Source organism: Leptopilina heterotoma, unplaced genomic scaffold, assembly GCF_015476425.1.
Source record: "Leptopilina heterotoma isolate Lh14 unplaced genomic scaffold, ASM1547642v1 Lhet_59, whole genome shotgun sequence".
NCBI classification, from domain to species: domain Eukaryota; kingdom Metazoa; phylum Arthropoda; class Insecta; order Hymenoptera; family Figitidae; genus Leptopilina; species Leptopilina heterotoma.
Genome location: NW_025111133.1, coordinates 1,071,744 through 1,089,655, shown reverse-complemented (window position 1 = coordinate 1,089,655; position 17,912 = coordinate 1,071,744). Strand labels below are relative to the sequence as shown.

The 17,912-nt window shown below is 27.1% G+C and overlaps 3 protein-coding genes across 3 annotated transcripts; 2 read left to right on the top strand and 1 right to left on the bottom strand.

Annotated features, from left to right (window-relative positions):
- Window positions 1-25: 25 nt before the first annotated feature.
- Window positions 26-4,349, bottom strand: LOC122508954 (RAD50-interacting protein 1). The gene is made up of 12 exons (XM_043622647.1): window positions 3,922-4,349; window positions 3,450-3,688; window positions 3,177-3,350; window positions 2,854-2,988; window positions 2,456-2,717; window positions 2,003-2,228; window positions 1,545-1,710; window positions 1,286-1,451; window positions 923-1,143; window positions 677-842; window positions 383-516; window positions 26-307 (listed from the first exon to the last, which is right to left on the bottom strand). The coding sequence occupies exons 1-12, from the start codon at window positions 4,045-4,047 to the stop codon at window positions 124-126; spliced, it is 2,199 nt and encodes a 732-aa protein (XP_043478582.1). The 5' UTR covers window positions 4,048-4,349; the 3' UTR covers window positions 26-123.
- A 174-nt stretch (window positions 4,350-4,523) lies between these two features.
- Window positions 4,524-9,363, top strand: LOC122508955 (alpha/beta hydrolase domain-containing protein 17B). The gene is made up of 3 exons (XM_043622648.1): window positions 4,524-5,662; window positions 6,842-6,974; window positions 9,136-9,363. Exons 1-3 carry the CDS (start codon window positions 5,019-5,021, stop codon window positions 9,217-9,219), a joined length of 861 nt encoding a protein of 286 aa, XP_043478583.1. The 5' UTR covers window positions 4,524-5,018; the 3' UTR covers window positions 9,220-9,363.
- On the top strand, window positions 9,361-11,277 carry LOC122508939 (the record flags this gene model as incomplete). The annotated part of the gene is made up of 2 exons (XM_043622620.1): window positions 9,361-9,783; window positions 9,867-11,277. Coding segments are annotated over 2 exons (1,125 nt in total), but the record flags the coding sequence as incomplete, so codon positions are not given.
- Between the last annotated feature and the right edge of the window lie 6,635 nt (window positions 11,278-17,912).

The window sequence follows — 17,912 nt, the reverse complement described above, 5'->3', positions numbered from 1 at the left end:
TCTGTTAATAATATTTAATAGGAAATATTTTTTAATAAAAACTATTTATTAAACAAAAAAAGAATGTATAAAATTTACCAAAAACCTTTTCTCCTTTGGTTCAAAAATTCAAAGAACCAAAATTTATCGCACATTTATATCCATTCTTGATTTTAAAACACAAATTACAATATCTGAAGATAATTTAAAAACTCCAACGTCAGCAAGTATTTCTTTTGTTTCGTTTTCTGTTCCATTTTTTAAAGCATCCATGAGCAATAATGCTGACCCGAGAAGCATATTTAATAGTGAGCAGCCTTCTCTCATTCTATAAATCAGTTGAAATGTTTTTTTTCCGAAAGAAATTTTCCAATTATAATTAATAGTAAAAAAAAACTCTTACCGTGGAAAATATGATTCTGGCTTGCTGGTGTAGAGACCAAATAGAGGAAACAAATTTCGTACAATATCGTATTGTAATTGTACAGCTCCTCCGGAATTAAATTTATTGACTAAAACCACTTCTTCGAAAATGTACTGAAAATAAAACAAAAAGAAGAAAATAAGATCTTTTAAAAATTCAAAATTTCAAAAGAAATTGTAAACAAACATTTTTGTTAACAAATTTTGTTAATTTAATTTCTTTGAGAAATTGTTATTTTCACGCTAAAAGAGCTAAAAGGAAAAAGTTAATTACCAAGTCAAGTTGTGATGCAAGATTTCGCCAAGCCTGGTTGAACAAAGGCAAAGCTAAGGCTTCATTGAGAGCGTGAAGACGAAGTGCTAATTCTTGAAACATTGAACAACCACTTGGAGTGACGGATAGGGAAAGAATTTCCTTTTCCGATTGCATTGCGAACCATCTGTAAAAAGTTCAAAATTGAAATTGGATTTTCTTTTTATTTTAATACTTTTTCTATTATCAGTAAAATTATTTATTTACTTATCAGTTCTGTAAGGTCTGCTCTTTGCTTTAACATCCAGAGCCACAGAATCACTAATCTCAGTGACCAATTTTTTTTCTAGTCTCTGAAGAAGAGCAATAGCATCGTCAAATACAGTTCCGTGCTCTTCCGTAACATCTTCGAAAATATTTTCACCAATGTCTGTGGCTATTTCCACAGCCTCGAGTTGCTTTTTGTAGAAATGAAGCTTTAAGAAATGCTGCAAAACATTTCATTTTTGAAAATAAAACACAAATTATTTTACGCTAATAGTTCAATTAATTTAGTTGATTAATTAATTTTCATTTTTTTAGTAAATGTTAATAGTTAATAGTTTTAGGAAATCAAGAAGATTATCTTACGACAGTAACGCCCCATTCGGAAAGAACAGTTTGCACGTAGTGCAAGGAATTTAAAATTCGTGGCATGAGTGACGCCAGTGGATCCTCATAATCCTCGTGCAACAATTGCAATAATCGCACTCTCCAATCATCAATTAATTCCAATTGTAATTCTAAAAATTGAGCTCTGGAATTGAACAAATTTTCAACTTGTAAAATTAATTTACTTGTTTCTAAACTAACTATTATTACGAATGTAAAAAAAAAGAATCATAAAAACCTATGACCCGGCTGTGGAAGATGATTGTATCGATCTGAAATTGTTGTGAGAAGATTCAAGAAAGCTTCTGCACATTCAGTTACTTTCAAATTATCAACATCGGGTCCTGGTAATTTTTCCCAAGCTGTAGGCGAACTCAGTATTGCATCCATTTTCTCAGTTGCATCTGTAAAATTATTTCATCTCAATTAAAGTGAATTTTTTCTTGATTTTCTTCTTTTCGTTGATTAACGTTGTGTACTTCGAGTCCATAACGTTAATCAGCGAAAAAGATTTTTTTACTAATTATTCTACTTGTTAAAAATATTTTTTTCCATCAATCGATGATGTTCCGAACTTGTCAGAAGTAAATTTGCTTTCTTGAAAATTAGAGACGAATTTAAATAAAAAAAAAATTGTTTTTATTTTTTGTTGCGGACTTGTCTCGTTAAAAAAAGAAAATAGTAGACAAAACGTACATTTCTTTTCCATGTTGATCCATTTGACGAAAATTTGCGCTTGTGTGAGAACAGATAAAGTAGCCGGCTGTGATTCGGGATAGAAGAATGATTCCCTCAATTCTCTCTCAAAGCCAAGAGCTTCATCAACAGTGTGAGCAAATGAAGAATCATCGTATTGAACAACCGGAAGTTCCGAGTGTAATTTTTCAACGGCCATTTGTACAAGAGCTCTCATAAATTCATCCTGTAAATGTTAGAGTTATAATAAAAAAATTACAATTTAAAAATTTTGATTAAAAAAACTCCAATCACAAATTTGTGAATTCCGTGAAAGTTTCTAAATTTTCTCGAAATTATTAACAAATTTGTCGATCATAGTTTCGATTTTAATTTTTTCAATTCCAATTGAAAAAATTGAGATTAATTTTCAATTTCGAATTTAATTTTAGTAAGAAATTTAAAAATTCCTACTTTGACATTAATGTGATCATAACCAGCGGATCGAGCGATCGGTTGGACGTTTCTCGCCACCCAATCGGAATGACCTTTAATCCAAGTGAGAACTTGAGTAAAAAACCATTCGGGTTTATCCCTTCGATTCGTTTGTTTCGTCCCCGTGAAGTGAAATATAAATCTTTGCCTTAGTGGTCGCACTAAGAAAACTATTGGCAGAGAAATTGGTGCGAAATCTGTTAGCAATGCTGATGTCACTGTCGGCTTTTCAGAATCATCTCTAAACTCATTGGTCAAGGATAATTCAATTTACATAATATTAAAAAATTAGTTTAAAAAAAGTGCTAATTTCTCAGTTTCTCTAACATAGTTAGTATTAGTTAGAGAATTGGTAATTGACACCAAAAAAAGGATACGGTAACTGTAGATGAAACAAATATTCAGTAAGAGTTTTAAATTTTGCCATTGCCTCAGCTGATGAAGTGCTCGAAACACTTAAGTTTGTTCCACAAAAAGGCCATTTTATTGCCTTCAAAACCTCGCTGTATTCTCTGTAACAAATTAGATAATAACATTAATTTTAACAATTAATTAAAAATTAACTTAATTTTAACAATTAATTAAAAATAAAATTAATTATATAAATTCAAATAAATTCTAACAAATTAGATAAGAACAATAACTCTAACAATTAATTTACTTTACAATAAATTTTTAATCCTATTTTTGGTTTACTCACTTGGACAATTTTTCTTTGATGTTATTGTGCCAATAATGTAAAATCTCTCGAATGTGATTTGAAAGTTGTTTACAAGGAGACGATTTCCATTCAAGAAATTTGTGTGTCAGAAGAGCATAGGGTTCAATAGTTGCTTCATCGACTCCAAAAAACAATGATACTTCTATTTGACCACTGAGAAATGAAAATTAAATTCAAATAAAATTACAAGAAAATATTAAATTATTAAAAATTAAAGTAATCTGAAATTCTGGAAAAAGAACTATTTTTTACCTAATTTCCTGAACACTTTGCAAGGTATTTAAATAGAATAGAGATTTTTCGAGTTCATTAATTTTGTTGAGAAGTGATTCGTACTCGAGCATTTTGTCATCTTTCTTTAAAGATTCTTGAATTTCCTTTTGTAAGAGTCGACAGGAACTTTTTAATTCGTAAATTCTGTTTGTCATATCATTTACATCAGCTATTGACTTTTCTACCAACAATGGGATTTTCGCCGATGCCAATGATAACTGCAATAAATTCCAATATTAATTGTAATTATTTACTAAATAAAATACTAATAAATACTATTAATTTTGATTTACTAATTAAAATTAAAATATTAATTAGAATTATTGTTTACATTATTAAATAGAATTTAAACATTAAATAAAATTTACTTATATTGTAAATTAAATTTATTTACACTGCAAATTAAATCTATGTTATAAATAAATTTACATTTTAATTTAAAATCACTTACTGATTCTTCAAGAACATTTTTCTCTGATTCTAATTCCTCATGAAATTTGTGGAGATTTTCAAGATTTTTCAAATCCGAACCTAATTTTTCATTAAATCTTTTTATTACTCTTGCCTCGATATCCATTTATTGAAATTAAATCGCATAGTCATAAATTAATCACCGTATTTACAATAATGTGATTATTTTTTCTGAAAACAAATACGTGTCACAATTTTTGTTGACAGGGTTGACAGTTTGACTCCTCTTTGACACTTCTATAGGCTCAATAACATAGAGTGAAAATCGTAAAAATAGTGTAGAAAAATTGGTTTAAATTTGATAATTTATAATTTTCCAGTTATTAGTCTATTCAAAATCATTTTATGGTTTATGGCAATTGTTTTAGAGCATAAATAATTAAAATATAACGAATAAAGTGAATTTTAATGCTGAAAATAAAAATACCTAACCTCAAAATTTCATTGCGCATCTTTCTGCGCATTAAGACGTGTTTTCAATTGGCGTCAAATTTAAATGTTGATTGAAATTAATTGATAAAAGTATTTGAGTGTAACAGGTGATTTATAGAGAAACAATTTTTGGAAATAGATTCTAATTACGTAATTGTATAATTAGAAAAATAGAACTTAATGTTTTGTGCGTTTTGTGTATAAGTTTGTCTTGGAGTTTCCATAACCTCAAAATTTAAAGTACAAAAAGAAGGCAAAATTAATTTTCTCGAAAAGTGTAAAAAATTTATATATAAAAAGAAGAGTTTGGATAATAATTTAAATGTCGCGCTTGAAGGGATGATAAAAGAGCGATGAAAACGCATCAACTTTACACCTGCGCACCGCCATGTAAACAACTTTCTCTGTGCGAATCAAGCTTTAACGAAACAACGGAACACCTTGCTGTCATGGCTGACTCACATTCGAGGGACTCATTGTAGCAAGTGTACGATAACAAAAACCTGAGTCAATAGTTGTGTAAATTTGAGAATTCACCTGTGGGGATGTGGTCAAGTGAATCGAGTTGAACTCTAAATGTGTGTCTGCGACAATTTGTTATAAAATAGTGTTTATCGCGAGTGTTTAAAATTCATTCGTGGAACGATGAACGGGTTAAGTTTGAGTGAACTATGTTGCCTATTTTGCTGTCCGCCCTGCCCTTCCAGAATTGCCGCCAAATTAGCATTTTTACCACCTGAACCGACCTATAGTTTTATCGAGGACGAGGGCTCAAAGTACACAATTTCCCTATCCGATAGAGCAGAATGGCAATACTCGGAAAGAGAAAAGGAATCCATGGAGGGTTTCTACGCGAGGACGTCCCGTGGAAACCGCATTGCTTGTCTCTTTGTTCGATGCTCAGCAACAGCAAGATTTACCATTCTTTTTTCTCATGGTAATGCCATCGATTTGGGTCAGATGTCCAGCTTTTATCTTGGTCTTGGTTCCAGGATTAATTGCAATATATTTAGCTACGACTACTCGGGGTACGGTGTCTCGGGTGGTAAACCTTCGGAGAAAAATTTGTACGCCGATATTGATGCTGCTTGGCATGCACTTCGAACACGATATGGAATCAGTCCGGAGAATATTATTCTTTATGGACAAAGTATTGGTACAGTGCCCACAATTGACCTTGCATCCAGGTACGAAGTCGGTGCTGTTGTTCTTCATTCACCTCTGATGTCGGGTATGCGAGTTGCGTTTCCCAATACAAAGAGGACTTGGTTTTTCGATGCCTTTCCTAGGTCAGTCGATAATATTTTTTTACACCTTATCAGAAACATTTCTTTTCAGATGACTCATTTCTTTTTGTTATTTTCTCATCAACAGAAGCTACTTAAATTTTTTTATCTTGCTTTTAATTCCACGAATATTGTCTCACTGAGATTAAGTTTCTTAAGCGTTTCAAGCATTCAGATTTTATTCAATGTTCTAAATTTTAATTATTAATCCATCGAAAGAATTTTCTTAAATGTCCAGAATTCCTAAAATAAATCCCAAAATTTATTTGTGAATGAAGAAATTTTTTTGATTTCTATTGTTTTAAAATTTAAACTGTTTGGTAAATTGTTTGTGGAAGTATTCTAAAAATTTTCTCTTCAAGTGTACGGAATGTCTTATCTGTTCTACATGTACAATTTAAAAGCAAAGTATGTCAACAGTTGCTCCACACTGTAATTCATGTGGACAGTTATAAAAGTGCAATATAAACAGCACATATTTTATGAAATGAAAATTTCTCAAATTAATAGTTGACAAGAAAGTTTTTTCTTTAAGTATTTAAACATCCGTTAAAAAAAAAATTATAGTTTCTATATAGAAGAGTCAGTTGCCTAAGAGAAACCCGTTAGAGCAAAAGACATTAATGTTCATAATTAACTTATTCTATTGTCTTGGACTTTAAAATATAATTCTTAATTAAAATAGACTATTCAATTTTCATTTTAAAATGCAAGCTCACTGACATTATATAAATCAATACTCGTGCAATATTTTCAATTATTACAGGTCAAATTAAAATAGAAGGTTGTAGTACTCAAGTTTAATTAATAATGTAAAAGTAAAATCAATAAGGGGTGAATCTTATTAATAAGAAATTAAGAAGCTATTTGATTTTTTAAAATAAAATAATAAAAAAAACGAAGATCTTATTCGTTTCTACGCCTATGTTTCGGTGCTAAAGAAACCTTTAAATTGCCTTAGGAAATAAGCTTTTTTAATCAAATTTAAGATAAACGTCACTCTTCAGAAAGCTTATATCTTTTTCATCATCAATATTATTATTATTATTATATAAACTTAAATATAAAATTTTCTTTTTGATTAAATTTTCTGTTTCATTGACCTTTACCTTGAAAAATTTGTCTCTTATGAATAAAAACAATTGAAAATAATGCTAATGATGTGCTGCTTTATAATTACAGTATAGACAAAGTGCCGAAGGTGACATCACCTGTTCTTGTTATTCATGGAACTCAAGATGAAGTGATAAATTTCAGCCATGGTCAGGAAATATACGAAAGGTGTCCGAGAGCCGTGGAACCCCTGTGGGTTGAGGTAATTGCAATAATGTTTGTTTATTTTTTGAGGAACTGCCCAAAAACGGAAAAAAGTCTTATTTTCGTATTTTTTTTTATGAAGAAGATAAAATTTAATTTCTTTTCAGTGGAGGCGTAAAGAATTTTCAACATTTTAAACGTTTTAAACAAAAATTGTATTTGAATTCAAATTTTCTGTCAAATTAGAGAAACACTGTCACTTTCGGTAACATAACCTAAAATTTAGGAAACATTTAATTGTTTCTTTATTTTATTTTTAATTTCTTGTAATTTTGAACGTTTTGAATAATTAAAAGTTGCATTTGAATAAAAATTTACAACTTTCTGTCAATTTTCAGCAACATAACCTGAAATTTAAGAAACATTTATTATTTCTTGTTTTATTTTTCTTTTCTTGTAATTTTAAACAATTAAAAGTTGAATTTGAATAAAAATCTTCAACTTTCTGTCAAAATAACAACACTTTCAGTAAAGTAACCTAAAATTGAAGAAATATTTATTGTTTCTTTTTTTATTTTTCTTATCTTTGTAATTTTAAACAATTAAAAGTTGCATTTGAATAAAAATGATAAAAATTTTCAATTTTCTGTCAATAACAACAATTTCGGTAAAATAACCTAAAATTTAAGAAACATTAATTCTTTCTTTTTTATTTTTCTTTTCTTGTAATTTGAACAATTAAAAGTTGCAATTGAATAAAAATGTTCAACTTTCTGTCAAATAATACACTGTAAAAAAAATTTTCTATAGATTCACAGTTTTGGTTTGTAATTTTACAAAAACCTAAAATTTAAGAAACATTTTGTCTTTTTTATTTTTCTTTCCTTGTAATTTGTATTCCAGTGAAACTTTTGTTTAAAATATCAAAAACTAAATTGAAAATTCTTTACCCTTCGATAAAAATGAATTTAGAATTCTTTTAAACTCCTTAAATTAAAATTCATGAAATTTTTTATAAATTATGAATTATTTAAAATACGAAATTGACATCGGAGCCATTGGAGTAACTTTGACTTAAATTCTTTCTAAATATTTGTTTGTTTAATATTGACAAAGAAATTTAATTACACAGATTTAATAATAAAATGAAGTGTAAGAATAGGTGAGAAAAGTTAATTAAAAATAGTTTGTTTTATTATCTTGAAACAATATATCTAGGGTAGTGTATTATTAGGCCAACATACAACTGTTTCAATCTAAGAATACAAGAAGGGCTTTGTTTAAACATTGATTTCTAATAAATGCAATTCAATATGTTCCACATTTGCAACAATATTCAACAATATTTTTTCACATAATTATAATATTTCCCATTGAATTAAAAATTACAAGTTGTCAAAATTATACAAGTTGTTTAAAAATATATTTCAGCAGTTTCGTAATTTTTTTTTATTCAGTAAATTTGCTTTCATAAGGAAAATTCTTTTTATTAAAATCTCAATTATAATTTCAGTGGGAATACAATGAAAACAATGCAACACTTGTTGCTTTCTCTTGCGTAACCAAATGGAACCTCATGCTTTTTTAAATTGAAAAAAGATTTTATTTTTGTATAGAGAGAGAGAGTAGACCTTCGATTTTGAGCATTTCGCAGAAATTATTTTCTTTTTGCAATGTTTTTGCTAATTTTAATAATAGAATATTTGGTTTACTTTTTGTTTTAGAGAGAAGATAATTAAATTTTATTTCTTCTCTCTTCCGGTCAGTGGTCTCTTGGAGAAAAAATATTCAAAGCGTGTTTTAATAATGAACTGGTATCACTTTTCATGATTGCTGTATCGTGGCGTTCTTTATGAAAATTAATTGATAGTAATTTGTGGTGGAGAATTTTTATTAGTATACTTATTTTGAAGTTTTGAATATTTAATTAATTTTTAAAGATACCAAAATACGTGAACGTATTTTGGTATCTTTAAAAATTAATTAAATATTCAGAACTTCAAAATAAGTATACTAATATTCAGTTCACAATGTTTATTCGATTGAAGGAAAAAATATTTGTTGCGCGGAAAAAACTATTTTACAAATTTTTAATTTTTGATTTCTTGATGAAGTGTTTACGAGAATTCGAAAAAAGAGAGGCAAAATTAAATTATTAAATTCCCAAATAGGAAAAAATACTAGTGAATAAATAATTAATAATTGATTGAATTTTGCAGGGTGCTGGACATAATGACGTTGAATTGTACAATCAGTATTTGGAGCGTTTGAAACAATTTGTGAGTGTGGAATTGGTGAACTGACGTCGACTCAGCCTCTCCCAGAGTCAGGGAGGGCAGGGAGTTGGTCTCACGCACGTCAATAGTCAGGTACAATCTCTTTCAAATAACTCAAATACCATCAGCTCTATCTCGACCAGCTCGCCTACGGAAAAGCTCGTATAGCAATCACCCTCCGCAGGGGAGATCGCAATTCTCCCCTGTGATGGCGGTGACCCCTCACCAATTTCAAATGACGAGGTAATATTTTTTCCTGATAAACAAGAGAAACCGAAACGAGAGAAACGAGAGACTGTTAAAGCAGTTAAAAAGGATTTTCGCTTCCGTCATCAAAAAGAATCGGAATTAAAAGATCTCAAAGCAACTTTCAATGCCAAGTCAGATTGTTTGGATACAAAATGGGAGAAATTGAATTCTGATGATATTCGAAAGAATGACAACAAAGCGCCTTTAAAGACAATTTCCCATCGTAAATTAAATCGTCGTAAGAAACAACAACGTGAGAATACAAAATTTCCAGCTCAAAATTCAACTGAAAGAAATAAAGAAAAGTCTGCGAATTCATCAAGTTCAGAAGCTTCAAACGATGTAAATATTGATTCTGACTCGAAAGTTTCACGGTATAAACGCATTAAAACATCTCTTACAACTCATATTCATTACAATTCCAGGTTCTTGAGGAGGCTGCTAGTAAGGAAGGGATAATGCGTTACGTCGCCAATGAATTTGATCTACAAACCAACAACTGTAACAATTTATCAAAATCAAGGAAATATCTCTGGTTCAGTAAAAATACGAAAGATCATATTTTAAAAAGTCAGGAAGAGGAGAAAAGTAAGTCTGTGAAATCGTTGAAAGTCAAGAAGACATGCAGTCCCCATAAGAAACTCAGCCGATCATCACTGACAATAGAATCCGACAAGATAACCATAAATCTCTCAAAATACTCTCCCTGCGCCAGTAGATTGGCAGCGAGCTCAAAGATACTCTCCAACGAGAGTGTATCAAACTCGGAGAGTCCTTTGCATTTGCCCCACTCGAGAAGTCCTTCTCACGTCAATGTTCAACCAAACTCATTGCCCATGGATAAAATGTCAATTCAAGCCAGCTTATCTCTGAATATTCATCAGTTTGAAAAAACCCGCTCCAATTCGCGCAGCAGAAGTGTCGGCGACAGTTGTGTCACATCGCCAACCAGCGAGGGCACAACTCTCAGCTATTCTCCAACAGTCACTGAAATCCTGTCCTTGGAAGAAGTTATACCTCAGATTTTCGTCACGGAAGAATCGTCAAGTTACCTAGATATTAAAAGAAAATCAGACAACAGTCTCTCGGAGAAGGCACGAAAGGCCACTTTAGAAACTAAATGTTAGTCCGGTAGTATCGATGATCGGAAAATTTTCTTCCATGTTTAAATAATATAACAAGAGAGTAAAAAATAGAGAGAGAGCTATCGGGTGATGTAGTGCCACTGAGACTAAACATACCACATTTATAAGATTTATTATTGATATTTGTACGAAGTAAAGATTAAGTGTAGAATTTTTGAATGCTGCGGAAACGTTGTTGCGAAAAAGAAAAAAAAATATGTTGAGTATTAGTATATGAAATTAGACAATCAATTGACTCGCGGGTAATGAGACCTTTTTGATGATATGTCAAAAAATTATCATGCAAGTCTCTCGCTGCGATAATTCATTCTATACGATGATTAAAAATTAAAAGTGCCAAAGAAAAGAGATTACCGCTAAGCGACTGTTTGTTTTCCCTTTTTCTGCACACATGAACATGACCTCTTTTTTTTATTTTTGTTTCATCAATCACACACCTTTTTGCCAAATGCTTTCTCTTCTTATACACTTTGTTTCAGCCCCCAAAAAGTCTCAATTACGAAAGTCGATTGATTTCTACTATAGTAGTTTATAGGTTTTTATCTTGTGATGATTGCTCTTTATTGTTAAAACTTTAAATGCGTATGTTGAATGAATCTGAAGTTCGCAATCTTTTTATAGACGAAAAAGTAGAAATGAATAAAAATTCTTTTAGAAAAAAATTTCTAATCTCTAATTTTGTTAAGTTTTTGAAAAATTAATTCTTTGCTCTAAATTTGATTTTTGTACAAAATGTTCATTTTTAATTAGTGACTGACTTTTTGCTTTTTAATTGGTAAATGTAACTAATAAATTAAAATATTTATTAATTACTGTTTACTAATATAATTTACTGGTAAATTAATTTTACAAAAAAATAGTAGAAAATACTATTTATTAGTAAAATTTATTATTAATAAATAAATTAGTAGAAAATATGATTTATTAGTAAACTAAATTCAAAAGCAAAAAGAATTAGTAAACATTTTTACAAATAAAAATTTAGAGAGAAGAGAAAAAGTACACGTTTTCGTTTATAAAAAAGTTGCGAGATTCAATTTTATATTTTGGAAAAAAATTTTGTAATATTGGCTCACGTGTCAGGAGTATTTTCATGAGGCTTCAAAGAGAACTTGAGATAGTTTACCGAACACGATTTTTTATTTGAAATTGAAAATTATTCCTAAAGTAATTATTTGTTAAGATTTTTTTACTTGTTATTTTATTTTACTTAATTTTACCTTTATTTTTCTCTTATTTTTATTTTCTTTTTTTAAATCATATATTTTAGTGTTTTTCATTTTCAATTTTCTCGACATTAATTTTTGAACAAAGATTGTAGTGGATAAACACGTATCTTGAGGAATCAGCCTCAATTTTTTTATCCAGACTCATTTTTAGTAGGGAAATACAATGTTTAATAAATTTTAAGTCCTAGTATTGTAAAACATATTATAATGACTAGAATTTCTGATAAAATTAAGTGCATCGGTAAAGACAAAACACAAATGAACATTTCCTTCCACTGGAATGCTTTTTCTACAATAAAAAATAAAAAAGTAAAGTAAAAATATAAAAGTGATAGTAAACGGATTCCATCGTGAAACTTATTCTATACTCCATGTGCACAATTCTTTTGTTAAACAGATTAAATTAATAATTAAAATATGATGGCTATAGAGAATACTGAATCTCTTCCAATTTAATATGGTATATGTAAAAAAAAAAAGAAATGGAATATTGTAAACTTTGCTGAAAAACATTTAAAGAGACACCGAATTTGGTGCGACGATGTTTGTGTCTTAATTATTGGTGTGTGAAAGAGAATTACGAAAGCACTCGTTAGAGACAATATACTGCCAAACTTTTGTCTATTGGAAAAACTTCTGCAGAAAATTAATTGTCTGAAGGAGCCTTGACCATACACTGTTTCTTATTAGTATTTTTGTATGTGTACATATATGTAACGAACAATTTTTTTTTGATCCTAAAGTTCTGAACGTTCAATTGAACGAAAATTTCTCCTTCTAATTTTTTTATTGTCAATAATTCAAAAAGAAATTAATTAAACACGTATAAAAAAGAAATCAATTATAAAATTCGTTTCTAATTTTTATAACAATTAATTTATAGAAATGTTTATTTACTTGAACGTTCAGAACTTGTCGATCATCATTTTTTCGTATTCCGAGCCAGTGGAACAAGTAAAAAAATGATTCATGTATCAAAAATCATTTACGACTTTTTTTACATTAGGAAGAAAATTTCAACTCGTTTTCAAATTTTTAATCTTTAATACTGCAAGTAAAACTTCGTTGATTCGACGACGAAACGAATTTTCAGTTGCGAAAAATATATTAGAAAAGTCGAAGAATTCGGAGCAACAACCAAAGTTTGTAGAAATTTGTTTCAAACTGTAAAATCTGAATAAAAAGAATTTTTCGAAAAAATTGTGACGAAAATTCTTGATCTAATTTTTAAACTAACCAAAATGGTAAAATTTTACAGTAACTAACTAATTAAATAATAATAAATAAGAATTTTGAAAAAGGAAAAAAATGTCAAACATTTTTTGTAAAAACAAATGTCACGTGGGTGAAGTTCATAACGTTTGTAATCGAACGATTTAAACAAAAAAATATTCGTTACGCAGAATTCTCTGTTACAAATTTTTACTTCTTGAATCGTCGATGAAAATATATTATCAAACAAAATTTTTTGTAACGATTGAAAAAAATATTTGTTACGCAGTAAACAAATTTTTATTTTTTTAATCCTCGACGAAAAAATATTGTCAAATAAAAGTTTCTCGAAACGATTAAAAGAAAAACAATTACGGAAAAATCAAAATGCTACAATAAATTTTTATAATTAGATGAAATTTTTTTTGTGGATTCTTAATATATTAATTTAAATAATTTGTAGGCCAGTTTTTCAAAAAAAACTGGCCTACAAATTATTTAAATTAATAAATTTTTATTTTTTGAATCGTCGATGAAGAAATATTGTTAAACAAAAGCTTTTTGAAACGAATGAAAAAAAAATATTTGTTACACAGAATACTTTGTTAAAAATTTTTACTTCTTGAATCGTCGATGAAAAAATATTGTAAAATAAAATTTTTCGAAACAATTGAAAAAAAATATTTGTTACGCAGTAAACAAATTTTTAGAATGAATTTTAATTACTTGAATCGTCGATGAAAAAATATTGTTAAAAAACAGTTTTGCGAAAGGATTGAAAGAAAAGAATATTTGTTACGCGAAAATTAAATTTGTTCCAATAAATTTTTATTTTTTGAATCTTCGATAAAAAAATATGAAAAAAAGCTTATTCGCGAAAAATTCGAATAGAAAAATATTTTTTCTATCAGATCGTTTATAATGAACTTCACCAACGACAAAATATAACACACAAAAGCTTTTGTTAAATTCTTACGTTATTTTTTCTTTTTTTTTAAATTTTAGAAAAAATTTTTCTTTTGAAAAAAATTGGAAACTGTTAAAAATCGTTGCTTCGAAGAATTGAAAATGTCTAGAAAATTTTACATCACGTGTCACCTGCTCTTAATTACAATCGATTTTTAAAAAGAACTGTCCGATTGAATATAAATCTAAGAAAAAAAAAATTTCCATTGGTTCGCGAAAAAAAAGAAAATGAAACAGAAATTCTCGACACGATGTGTATCGACGTTAATTTAACTCTGCCTCTTAAAAAAAACAGTGGAATTTGCATAAAAATGTGTTATCACTCTGAATCTTTTTCATAAACATATAAATATATAGCGAAAGGGATGCTCAATTTTTGAGGGGGCGACTTGACGGTGCGCGTTGGTATTTATATTGTATGTAAATAAAAATAATAGATTTTAGCATCGATAAGAAAAACCCTAAAAATCTAAAGGAAATCGGAGCGTTCAATCGTTCGATGTACTTATCAGTCGAGTTTTGTGAAGACGTTCCCGAATCATCATACGATTCGAACGAGAAAAAACAATGATAGGATATAATTTGTAAAAAAAAAAAAAATTAATAAATCAGAAACTCAATAAATGACACACTATATACTTTAGTATGTAAGGGTTTATAGATAAAAAAAAGAAACCAATTCTGTCAAAAAATGACACACATTTTGCGAAGAGAAATATGATAATACAAAAATTATATAGACAAAAAAAAAACTCTAATCGTACCTAAAAGCGGTAATTTAGTATTTTATACTTCCACCACCTTTCAAATAAGCATTATGTATAAAAAAAATTACTTTAATCGTCTCGTCTTATGTATTAATTACGATGCAAATTCTACGTATAAATGCATTATGCGTAGAAAACTCGTAATACTCGTCGCTGCGTTATATTTTACATTGTCGTTAATAATACATTATACAGCACCGCTTTTCGTCTTCTAACTTGATCTTATACCCAGTTTTAATAGACTCATCATTCAAAATCTCTTAAATAGAAATTTTACCTAGAAATATCGTTTTAACCCTTTTGTTAATTTTTATTACTAAATTTGTTACAAACATAATTCATTTTAAATCATTATTATAACAACACTTAAGAAACATTCCTGGTGTTTTTGTAAATTTTGTGTCTTTTTTTATATTTACAATAATTTGTCAACAGAGTATTTTAGTTCTTTTTTTTTTTTATTCTTCGAGGGAAAGGAAGAAATTATTTTATGATCTTGTTTCTTTTTTTTCCCCTGATGGAATGAGAGTTTCTTTAACAATTGAAAAAAGAAATTATATAATTTTAAAAGTAAATTAAAACACGAATTAATTAGTTGAAACTTTTACAGTCTATAAATGATGATCCAGTGCAAAAAGTGAATAATGAATTCTGCAAAGTTAGAATGCGATATAAGCAAAACTGAAAAAAGTTTATCTATTTCATGCAAATCCAAGTCCTTCCGCATCTCTACTCTGTAAAGAACAGTTGTGCAATAAACAATAAATCATTTGTAAAATGATATCTGAGAATATATTTTTTTTCTCCATATTTGAATCACATGTATTTTCCCATATGGAAAAAATAAGTAATGGGGATTTTTTGAAACGAAATTTATTTGATTCAAATAAATGATTTCACTTGTGTATTGTTAAATAAATATTTACTTTAATAATTTTTATTAAAATGAAATAAATTGTATTTGAATGGTAATAAATATTATTAATTATTATTTCAGTATTCGGGAATTTTATGAAAAGTACTGTAAAAATGTCAAAATTCTAAAATTGCTATAAAAATTCTGGTTTTTCAATCAATTATTATTTTTAATAATTTTGATAAAATTTGTTTACAAGAAGTCGATTATTTTCAATTTTAATAAAATTTCTCGAAAGAGTACAATTATTTTCAAAATTTTTAATAAAGTTTTTTTTACCAAAATTCAATTATTTTTCTGAATAATAAAATTCTTCCCAGGAATACAATTATTTTTAATACAATTTTAATAAAATTTATCGAAAGAATTCAATTTTTTTTATAAATAATAAAAATCGTTGCAAGAATTTAATTATTTTCTATAATTTTAATTCAGTTCTTTACAAGATTTTAATTATTTTCATAAACAAAAGAATTTAAAGCGAAAATTCAATTATTTTTAATTCAATTAAATTTTTCAAATAAATATAATTATTTTTAGATATTTTAAAAAAATTCTTCGAAACAATTCAATTAAAAAAAAATCATGCAATTCTTTTAAAGAAATCTATTATTTTTACTAATTTTTATAAAATTTATTTACAAAGAATTCGATTATTTTCAATTATAATTAAATTCCTCGAAAGTGTCAAATTATTTTCAATATTTTTAATAAATAATTCAATTATTGTGACAAATTTCTAATGTATAAAGTTTTTACAGAAATTCAATTATTTTTAAAAATTCAATAAACTTCGTTGAAAGAAATAAATTATTTTCATAAATAATAAATAAAACTCTTCACAAGGTTTAATTTATTTTGAATAAAATTTCAAATAAACTCCTTGAAAAATGCAATTATTATTACAAATTTTACTAAAATTCTTCGAAAGAATTAAATTATTTTGAAAAATGTTGATAAAATTCCTTATAAAAATTCAATTTTAAGAAATTATGAATTATTTTATCAATTATTTAGTTTGGTGAATAATTAAAAGTATTTTTAATCATTAAATTCTGAAAACAATTTTTCAAGTAATTAATTAGAATAATTAACCTTGGAATGATTTTAATTGAAAACAATTGCATTTTTTGCAAAATAATAGAATTTCAGAATATTTTAATCAAAATTTTTTGATAATTAAATTTTTGTGAGGAAAAATTAATAATAATGAAATAGTTATTAAAAAAATTATTGAAAAGTTTTAAATTTATTAATTTTAAGAAGATTTCAATTTTAAATTTTGTTTAAAAATTGAAATTTCAGTAAATTTTATTCAAAATTTTTTAAAATAATACATTTCTATTTTTTAAAAATTAAATAATATATAAATAATATATTAAAATTTTCGAAATTAATCGAGAGAAATTTGCGACATTAGTTTTTTTTTTGAAATATTTCAATTTTTTTTATTGATAATTGAATTTTTATAAACAAGTAAATAAAATTTTTTGAAATAATTGAAATTTTTTAAATTCTGATCAAAAGCAAGAGAAATTTAAAACATTAAAGTTTTTGAAAATTTCAGTTCAATTTTTTAAAGTTAGTTAATTAAATTTTTGGAAACAAGTAATTGAAATAATGGAAATTTTCTAATATTCTATTAGAAATAATTGAATTTTTAAAAAAATTGTATTCAAATTATTAAAAATTAATGTCTTAAAATGAAATTTTCCGTTTGTAAAAATTATTTTTTTAATAATTGAACTCTCTTTGAATTTTTTCATAGGCATCAGGAAGAAAGTCGAAATTTTGACTGGAAATCAGAGAAAAACAAAATTAAGTTTTTTTGTCAATCCTGTTAATTAAAAATTAACTTAAATAAAAATTATTTGATAATAGACAAGTATTTATTTGAATCAAAAACATTTTTTTCACTCTATGATCTACTTTCATTTTTTTTTTATTTCGAAACATAAAATTTTCCCTTTATTTTAGAATTGAGGCAAAAATTATTTTTCAGAGGTAAAAACACAAATTTTCCAAATTACTTTATACGTTGGTGTTAATATAACATCAAATTTGTAATTTTACGAAAAATTGTTCTCACAAACAAGGTCGTGTGGTTTTTGCAACATATGATTATCGTATCTTCATGTAATAATTTTGCAGCTATTATTTTCCGTACATAGACAAATTTTAATCAATAAATTTGCAGACGATTTTAAAATTTTAATAAACCTTATAAATTTACAAT